The sequence below is a fragment of the Erpetoichthys calabaricus genome, chromosome 12 (assembly GCF_900747795.2).
Source record: "Erpetoichthys calabaricus chromosome 12, fErpCal1.3, whole genome shotgun sequence".
NCBI lineage: Eukaryota > Metazoa > Chordata > Cladistia > Polypteriformes > Polypteridae > Erpetoichthys > Erpetoichthys calabaricus.
The window spans coordinates 128270375-128281157 of NC_041405.2; the positions used below are offsets into that span (position 1 = coordinate 128270375).

General features: G+C 39.8%; 1 protein-coding gene across 1 annotated transcript in view; it reads left to right on the forward strand.

Moving 5' to 3' along the window:
• Positions 1-3823: 3823 nt before the first annotated feature.
• comp (cartilage oligomeric matrix protein) overlaps positions 3824-10783 on the forward strand; it is a 54303-nt gene continuing 47343 nt past the window's right edge. Inside the window, exon 1 of the mRNA XM_051935054.1 lies at positions 3824-4265. Within this exon, the coding sequence (XP_051791014.1) occupies positions 4160-4265 (106 nt within the window). The 5' untranslated portion in view covers positions 3824-4159. The remainder of the gene's footprint in view (positions 4266-10783) is intronic.

Here is a 10783-nt window from a genome sequence, read left to right on the forward strand (position 1 = left end):
TTCACACAGGGCCATGTAGGTTTGGATTTTTTTTTCTCCCTAAATAATAAAAACCACCATTTACAAACTGCATTTTGTGTTTACTTGTGTTATATTTGACTAATGGTTAAATGTGTTTGATGATCAGAAACATTTTGTGTGACAAACATGCAAAAGAATAAGAAATCAGGAAGGGGGCAAATAGTTTTTCACACCACTGTAAGTATTCACAGCCTTTGCCATGAAGCTCAAAATTGAGCTCAGGTGCATCCTGTTTCCCCTGATCATCCTTGAGATGTTTCTGCAGCTTAATTGGAGTCCACCTGTGGTAAATTCAGTTGATTGGACATGATTTGGAAAGGCACACACCTGTCTATATAAGGTCCCACAGTTGACAGTTCATGTCAGAGCACAAACCAAGCATGAAGTCAAAGGAATTGTCTGTAGACCTCTGAGACAGGATTGTCTCGAGGCACAAATCTGGGGAAGGTTACAGAAAAATTTCTGCTGCTTTGAAGGTCCCAATGAGCACAGTGGCCTCCATCATCCGTAAGTGGAAGAAGTTTGAAACCACCAGGACTCTTCCTAGAGCTGGCCGGCCATCTAAACTGAGCGATCGGGGGAGAAGGGCCTTAGTCAGGGCGGTGACCAAGAACCACGAGGGTCACTCTGTCAGAGCTCCAGAGGTCCTCTGTGGAGAGAGGAGAACCTTCCAGAAGGACAACTATCTCTGCAGCAATCCACCAATCAGGCCTGTATGGTAGGGTGGCCAGACGGAAGCCACTCCTTAGTAAAAGGCACATGGCAGCCTGCCTGGAGTTTGCCAAAAGGCACCTGAAGAACTCTCAGACCATGAGAAAGAAAATTCTCTGGTCTGATGAGACAAAGATTGAACTCTTTGGTGTGAATGCCAGGTGTCACATTTGGAGGAAACCAGGCACAGCTCATCACCAGGCCAATACCATCCCTACAGTGAAGCATGGTGGTGGCAGCATCATGCTGTGGGGATGTTTTTCAGCGGCAGGGACAGGGGGAGACTAGTCAGGATAAAGGGAAAGATGACTGCAGCAATGTACAGAGACATCCTGGATGAAAACCTGCTCCAGAGTGCTCTTGACCTCAGACTGGGGCGATGGTTCATCTTTCAGCAGGACAACGACCCTAAGCACACAGCCAAGATATCAAAGGAGTGGCTTCAGGACAACTCTGTGAATGTCCTTGAGTGGCCCAGCCAGAGCCCAGACTTGGAGAGATCTTAAAATGGCTGTGCACCGACGCTTCCCATCCAACCTGATAGAGCTTGAGAGGTGCTGCAAAGAGGAATGGGCGAAACTGGCCAAGGATAGGTGTGCCAAGCTTGTGGCATCATATTCAAAAAGACTTGAGGCTGTAATTGCTGCCAAAGGTGCATCGACAAAGTATTGAGCAAAGGCCGTGAATACTTATGTACATGTGATTTCTCAGTTTTTTTATTTTTAATAAGTTTGCAAAAACCTCAAGAAAACTTTTTTCATGTTGTCATTATGGGGTGTTGTGTGTAGAATTCTGAGGAAAAAAATGAATTTAATCCATTTTGGAATAAGGCTGTACCATAACAAAATGTGGAAAAAGTGATGCGCTGTGAATACTTTCTGGGTTGCACTGTACATTTAGGAAGAAATCACTTAACCTAATGTGTAAATGTTTAGGATACTTCTTATTAATATAAAATCAAATTACTGGGACCAGTTAATTAAACAATGAGATCAATTAGAGGTAAATGGCTCTGTGATTGTGATACTGATTAAAACAAAAATCTGCAGGCACAGAGTTCCCCGAGGACTAAACTTGTGTACCTCTGGATTACATTTATAAATGCCAGTTAGACCAAAAAAAAAAAGAAAAGAGCTTTTCTTTCTATGGAAACTTGGATTGTTTAATTTAGGGAGCAAGCTGCTGTTCTACCAGTCCACACTGACTGCTGTATTGTTTTATGCTGAGGTCTACTAAGTAAATAACACTGCGTAAATTAATCTTGAAGAACAGCAACAGTATATTACATGACTGATCTTGGGCTCATTAAAGATAGTGGCAGAAAACAGGATAATGACAAACTAATGATGACCAGTCTCTCCACCATTAGCTACCAGAACATTCTGCCATAGTGTGATAAGTGGCACAATGGGTGTTTTTTGGAGGTTATCAATCTAATATAGTATCTTTCGTATCCACCAAGCCACAACTGGTGATATTCAAGTTACATTGTAAAGCCTTCTGCAGACTTTGAGACTTTCATTCTTTTTCTGAATAGGAGATCATAAAATAACAGGGGGTTTATTGAGAGGTCAAAGGTATTGGCCATGGGGGTCATTAATGTGAAACTCAGCTGTGCCCTGCTGACCTGTAAGTTTGTATGATCAGTATTACTCATCTTGAGAAACAATTCTCCAGCATGCATGTGTTCTAACACATAATGGTAGAATGTCGGTGAGGTTCAAGAGAAAGGTCGGTTTCACTTTTATCTTTGCTGTTTAAACCTGTGGGAGGGTTAGGGTTGTGGTGGCAATGGAATAGATTCTGATTTCCATGTCTCAAAACCATCTCGCCTGGCAAAAACAGGAGGCCTTTTCCAGTTTCCTCCTAAAGCAAGTTAAAGTGCTTTGACTTTTATCTCCAGATTGATCATGAAACAAGTTGGACTTCATTTCCTTTTTCATCTTAAAACAATTTGCATATTACCTCAGGTTGCCTGTTAAAGTGAGTTGGGTTTCATTTACATTGTTACCTTTAAATGAGTTGGACCTAATTCCCAGCTTCATTTCCAGTTATATTCTGAAGAAAGCTGGGCTTCATTTCCAGGCTCGACTTAAAGTGAGCCAAGTTACAACCTAAAATGAGGTGGACGTTATTTCCATGACCTGTAACCTGTTTTATATTAATCTGAGTTGAACAAGTCCTCTCCTGTAGCTGGAAGAACTCACACACAAACGTTTCAGTATACATGTTAGAGGTTTTAATTTTTATCTCTCACTACATTTGAGATGTTTTAGAGAGGTTCCAGAAGAATCTGAACAGGTGGTGTGAAAGGATCAACAAATTCTAACTGTAATCTGTAAGTGGTGGAAATTCTGAATGGGTTGGAAAAAAAATGGTGGAATTGGTGGGCACAGTGTACAGAACCCTTTAATGATAAAAGGTACTTTTTATGAGTACTGTTGACTTTCAACAGCTAAGCTCAGAAAAAAAATCAGCTAGAATTTATCTATCTTTGCAAAGCTCCAGCCTCCTTTGCTAAAGCAATTAGTGAGTGAGGAGCAATGGAGGAATGCACGCAGTTTCCTTTGGAAACTCCCCAATGGCTCTCGTGAGGCCATCTCAATGCAGGTTCCATGTGAGGAGGGGTGCAGCCAACTGGTATTGAGTGGGGGGGGGGGGGGGGGGGGGGGGGCAGTCTTAAGTCCAAAGAGCTGCTGTTGCTGTTTTTCTTTTCCCAGGCATCTGTGTAAGTCATTAGCAGAAAATGAAGGGATGAAGAAATGCTGGAGAAAAGGAGCATATGGTTGTCTTCCTCACTGCCATCTCTCCAGCTCTCCACCTTCGTTGTTATCTTCTCTCCAACTTGAGGATGAATTTAGCATTCTCACTCCTCATCCTGAGTTCAGTTACCCTGAGCTCTTTGACAGTTCATGGGCAAAGGTTTCCTCTTGTTCCTCTTCAGTTTTAAGATCTGCTTCTATAATATCCCCATCCTCACATATTGTTAGTCATCAACAGACAATAAAAGCAGTTAATTGGAATCCAAGTGGCATCCTCTGTTTAGTGCTGAATTAGTTTTATTTCATTTTAGTTCTTCGTTGATAAAGGACCTCCCTCCACCCGACTGTACTTTTCTTTAAATGTGTATATTCACACATATTGCATTTTCTATCATCATAGGTCCCTGTCTTGTATGCAGCCTGGCTTAAAAATGAGTCCTCAAAAGATGTGCTTCTGTGGGAAAAGAGGCATAAACGAGGGGGGTGTTGAATCGGAGTCTGTGGCAGGATGATATATTATGCTGGGAGTGGTGAAGGGCTGAGGAATAAAAAGGTGTCCAGAGACTGAGTGAATGTCCAGACAGTGAGGAGGCCAGAGTTTCTGAGTTGCTAGTTGAATTGGAGAATAACTTTTTAAAATTGATCGTTCTTGTCCATTTGCTCAAATGGGGATTTTCCACAGCATGAAGAAAACTCAGACTCTTCCCTTTCTAATTATCGTGCTTCTTCACAGCTCTAGTTTGATTTGTGGACAGCTTTCACTGAGTCAAGGTATGTAGTTGGAAAGGGCAGCAGAAAAGCCAACAGGGTCTCTGTGTGTGTCTGGAGGCTAATCAGAAAATGCAAAGCTAAATCTTGGTTTAGTGAATTTACTTTAGGACTGGATGTGGAAAAGTGATTTGAGGACATGTGTCTGTCACGCCATGTTTCTTAAAGTATGGATCAAATGCTTGTTAAAGATTATAGCAGACATAAGGAACAAACAAACCCTGGAGTGGTGGGGAAAATACTCTTTATAAATGTTCTGAAATGTTGTTGGAGACAACCACAAAAATTAGTGAAATATATATAACACCAAAGGTTGGTTGGAGTCAGTAACACATAATCAGCTTTTTAAGTTTATGTCAGTAAATGAATGCTTCTTCTAGATGGGAATACATGATGTTGTATTGTTGACCCTCTTACATTAAGTTGTTTATTTAGTTTTTATTTATCACATATTTAATAATTCTATTATAATACATACTATTGAACTCATTTATAGATATTTTTATTGATATTTATGAATCTGTATGTATTATTATTATCCTTAGTGTTGAGCAACTAAGCATTTTGTTACATATTGTACTGTATGTATAATTTGTGTGTGACAAAAAATTATAGAACATAGTGATAATGTCCCCCAGCTCTTAAAAATAAAAATTATTTTCATGTCCTTCTAAAAAATGTCCTTCTAACATGGAGGTGATGACTGGATTGAGACAGCACTGGGGAATCTTAATTCATGCATAGCAATAGAAATACAATACGGCAGCGTTATAGACTTTGGCTTGTGAGGGAGAACAGGCTGGTTAGAGTCCACAACAGGAAAACCACATTTTAATTGATGTGCACACACAGGCTGGAAAGCTGGTTAAAAGGCAGCAGCAGAAGCCGTCCCTTCATTTTTTTTTCCCTTGTCTTTTTTTCTGGGAGCAAAATTTAGTGAGGCAGCGCACTTCTGGCTTTCTCATTAGCAAATGTTTGGCATGAACCTGATACGTTTTCAGATTTTGCCTGCCATGTTTGTGATATGCTGTAAACAACTCATACATGAGAGTATTGCAATTGCTGTGCTTTTTTCTTGAACAACAGGATGAATTTTGGATTGGTGAGGCTTGTGGAGTAGACTCCTTTAGACTGCCAATGGTGAGGGTTCAAGCACTGGTAAGAAACTGGTCTTATCCTGTGCTCCTGGTTATTGCAATAGGACCACTGTTAACCTGTTCTGTTTTAAAGATCTAGCCTCCTGGTTCTGATCCAGGAGCCATGCTGATCATATGGAGTTGGCTACTTCTTCTCCATGATTCTGTGAGTCCTGCTTTCCATCCTCACTCCCAAAATATCTGCATTTGGTTAACTGGTGACTCTAAATGGGTGTGGATGTAAGTGGGCCCAGTAGGAACTGGCATCCAATCCAAGGTGTCCACTTGCCATGTGCTTTATATTGCCCATAGATCGATCTATCTATCTATCTATCTATCTATCTATCTATCTATCTATCTATCTATCTATCTATCTATCTATCTATCTATCTATCTATCTATCTATCTATCTATCTATCTATCTATCTATCTATCTATCTATCATTATCTCCAAATATGAGCTGTTCATGTATTCATGGGAAACTCAGGAACTAAGAAAAATTGCAGTTTTAGTGTGAGCAGAGGGAGGACAGTCAGTAGACAGGTGGCATCAGCAGAGGGACCTGAGGAGGAGTATTCAGATATTGGAGGTAATAAAGAGCAGAGCCATGTAGGTACCTTTGAATTAGAAGGATAGTTTCGAACTGAAACTGAGATGCAGTGAGAAGCTATCATTGAGAGCAAAACAGAGAAGAAGTTTAAGTGCAGGCAAGAACACAGAATACCCTGATCAGACAGCATTGCATGTGTAACAAGGATAGCAAAAAGGTAAAATTCCATGGCCTCACAATTTGCAGAAAGTTATTAATGCCTTTCAAGGTGCAGCATGACTGTACAGTGGTTAGATGTGGCTCCAACACAGCTTCAGAATCTTGGGCTCCATTTTTGGCTACAAACGGAGGCGGCGTCCAATTTGCACATATTCTATGTGTCATGGTGGGTTTTTCTTCAGGTATTCCAGTTTTCCATGATGACATGAGATTTATGTTTATTGGTGACTTTAAACTGGGTGGGTGGGGCTTATGAGGATTTTGTGCCCCGTCCACAGCTTGTTCCTGCCTTGCATCTGATGCAGAACAGAGAGGCACTGCAAGCCTGACTTGAATTAAGCAGGATGATGAATTAATATTCTTAAAAAAGTTATAAATTTGAAAAATATTCGTTAGTTAATATTAAAACATATTATTTGGAATGACATGGAGATCCTAATAATACGAAGCCCATAAAGGAAAATGTGCAAAAAAAAAAAAAAAAAAATTCTCATGTGGACGAGATTTTTTTTTTTTTCCATGGATGTCTTCAATGTTGTCGGGTTGCAAACACAAGAATTATGTTTTTATGGGAAACACCCAGCATAAAACACAGGTCTATAAATTCCATGTCAGTTTTCCGGTAGGCCACACAATGAAACAATTAAAGTTGCAGAAGCAGAACAGGTCTACCGCAAATATACGGGTTAGATGTATCCCAGAAAGACTATCATGTATGCACGCAAAAAGATCTCGTGACATCGAGACTGTCACGTTTTGTTTTTGTTTTTTTTGCTTTTTTTTCACACAATACATTAAATTACATGATAGAAGGAAAAGAGAGAGATAAAGATCATAACTATCCAAATGGTCTTTAAAATGAGCACACTCTGGTCTGGGCTGCCTCCACACAGAGGAGGACTGGATCTAATAATTGGATATATTTCTAAAATGTTGGATGCAAAGAGAGTTTAAGTTCAAGTAGTGTTTATTAAACGTCCTACAAATTTTTGAGTGTATCTTTGTGGTGTTCCCCGCTTACTTAAGAAAATAAATGCTGAAATGATAAAGTGAAGTCCTATATTCCACAAGGTTCCACAGTGAAGTTAAGCCATACTTACTCTTTGGTGGTGGTGAGGAGGATACAGGGCATTAAAAGTGGCAAGATACCCACAGTTTCAAATAAGCTTTAAATGCCTATTGTTCTGAAATAGTGCACATCACAATATTTGGAAATTCAAAGATGGTATATAAGCCTCTTCACATTGCAAAAAGAATGCTGTACAGAGGCCTCCGTCACACTGTTGGAACTTGCTGTGGGGTAACGTGGCCACTTAAAAAAAAACGGGATTTCACGGCATTTGTGACTGAATGATGAACAGCCTGTGACTGCCAGCTATCCACACAAAAGCAGGATAGAACACAAAGCGATGGAATATGGAACAACATAAGATCAAGGTTGTCATATTAAAAAAAAGACCTCCATCCTTCCTTCATTACTTCCCATCAAGTAATTATACTCTTCTAACATTTATTTTTGGTGAGTTTATGCAGTTTTGATCATTTTGTGTGTTTTTATTGGATTTTGACCTCTTGCTCTGTTGCTCAACCTTTCTTTGAATTTGTGTTTTTGGGACTTATTTGCTGCTGGATTTCCTATTTCAGGTGACTCAAAGGAGAAAAAAAGTGTGATTTTTTTGTAAATCATACTTGAGAAGACAGGCAACATGTTTTATTATGCTTTATGGTGCAGAAGGCAAGGAAGGAAACAAAATGTTCTGTTATCTGTCTGATCAGCTTCTCATCCAGGCTAACCTGTACATCCTCACTGATGACAAAAACTACACATCTGTGCAGATATTGAGTTAAAACATAATACAAAATAGTATTTATTCATCGTCATCAGTAACAAGTTTTAAAGACATTCAATAGGTTTAAGCAGGTTGGCCAGTTGCCCCCAAAAATTCATTTTCCTCTACTTTCCACTGTCCCTGGTATCCTCTGCTGGGCTCCATGTGCATGCAGTTCCACTTAAACAGTTTATTTTTGAGGTCGGCTCAGGAGCATTCTGACTTGACTGCTTTAGGAATATTCAAGTCCAATTAGGACCATGTGATCTTAATTATCATTAACAACTCCTGTTCTTTGGAAGCTCTTGGGCCCATTTGGAATGATTTATGTTAAATGCTGCTATACACTCACACTCTGGTATTTGTGTGAGATGCTACAGTGACCATTCAGAAAAATGCAGGAATAATAGGATAAGTTTGAAATCATTTAGAAGTACTTCTGTGGTAACTCCTTGGCCTGTGTATTCTGTCAGGGACATTCACAGATGATTCTGCATTAACCTGTCCTGCATTAACAATGCGATTTTAAAAACAGTTCGGTCTGGCTTAAAATTGTCAAACCCATGTCAATGTAAACTTCTCTTTTATACATTGGATTTCTCAGATATGGTGAGAATTGTTGTAATGTTCATTGCATTGGGCTAGTCTCATTCAGACAGGATTCTGTATTGACCAATCACATATTTAGAAATTTAGGAAGCTTTTATTTGTCCCCAGGGGGAGGTTTGGCAGGTATTCAGGACTAGATTATCATCTACTGTTGAATTCTGCTCTGCACATGTAATATTTCTATAGCACTATATTGTATTGAGAGTTACTTGTGTTCTGTTCCGTGTATTGTATTGTATTAACCTCCTTTTTTGGACACCCACTGCACACCTGAACTACCTGGAAAGGGGTCTCTCTTTGAACTGCCTTTCCCATGGTTTCTTCTATTTTTTCCCCTACAAGGGTTTTTTTGGAAGTTTTTACTTGTCTTCTTAGAGAGTCAAGGCTGGGGGGCTGTCAAAAGACAAGGCCTGTTAAAGCTCATTGTGGCACTTGTTGTGTGATTTTGGGCTATATAAAAATAAATTGTATTGTATTGTATAGATTAAATCTTTCACATACACTTCTTCATTAACCACTCAAAAATTTTTGGGATTAGTGAGGTTTGGTTGTGACCACTTAGTAATTGTATTTTGTTCTAGTCTGGATCATTAGAACACAACTGTTCATCTGCCACGCACGTGCTCGGGAGTATTAGGGACAAGCTGAAGCCATTAGCATGCAACTCTGTGTTAATTGCTCATTTATTTTTGAGCATTTGGGTGTGAGTGGGATGATTTGGATGCAAATATCCTGTGTGAAATGACATGCCTTGACACAAAAAAAAGGTTTGGGGCAACCACCCCGTATACCTGAGGTTTGGCTGAATAAAACGGCAAAATTGAATAATAGGTTTTTACAGATAAGAATCCAAAACAGAACTGAGATAACAGGTGGAATATGACGGTTTTAAAGTCAGTCAGGGGAATGACGTCATCTGGAGAGGAACTGGAAGTTACATCATCGGGCTTGGGACCGGAAGTGATGTCATTGGGTCCGGATGCAGAAGTGACTTCATTGAGCCCAGGTGGAACTTCCCGTGGCTAGTCTGCATGCAGAAAAGAGAAAGGATCAGTGCACTCTGCCACCCCTGGTCTGGCATGGAATTACCTTCTTTTGAGCCCTTTAGCTGCTTCTCTTGCACATATGTGTGACACTTGTAACCCATGTTTATGTGTTTTCATGGATATTTAGGTTTGGTTAGGGTCAGTCGGAGTCAGAGTTCCATGTTAACCTGCACTCACATGGGTATATATTTGAATTTATTTTCAAGAGTTTTTGAGTGCAGTTTGGATGATCTATACTAATAAAAGGCAAAGCCCTCACTGACTGACTGACTGACTCACTCATCACTAATTCTCCAACTTCCCATGTAGGTAGAAGGCTGAAATTTGGCAGGCTCATTCCTTACAGCTTACTTACAAAAGTTAGGCAGGTTTCATTTCGAAATTCTACGCGTAATGGTCATAACTGGAATCTGTTTTTTGTCATTATACTCTAATGGAGGAGGCGGAGTCACGTATCACGTCATCATGCCTCCTACGTAATCACATGAACTGAAAAAGAGATTGACAGCACGAGTCAAGCGCGGGAACGAAGGTAAATGACGTTATTTGTTGAGTGTCTTTTAATACTGTGTAAGCATACATATTAACACATGAGCAATTAAACGTGTGCATTTACGGGGTGATTTCTCAGGCTTAAAAGCTCGCCTTTAATTAAAAAGGTAAATGCAAACTGTTTTCATTCTGAAGGGCACAAACCACGTTAGATTTCATGCTCAAGAGTAAGCTCAGCACACAGCTTGGTCATATTACAACCAGAGGGGCGAACTGACAATGTGGTATACAAAGAGATCCTTAACAAATAATTATTGATTCATTTTCCCTCAGTTTAAAAAGGTTTACTTTTCTTCTTAGTAAAAATTTTAAAGCAGTACTTCGCCGCTGCAAAGCGCGGGTATTTTGATATATATCAAAATATATCGTGTCATCACGCCTCCCATGTAAGCACATGAACTGACCCGCTGCCGTTTGCAATGCCATATTCGCGAGATACAAGTTTAATGAGAAGACACGAGGTATAAACGACAGTTTGGATCACTTTGTAACAGAGTTAAAATTGCTGTAGCGAGAAACTTTTAACTGCCGAGTCTTACCTAACATTAAATAAACCCGTGGACATCGCAACATCACACA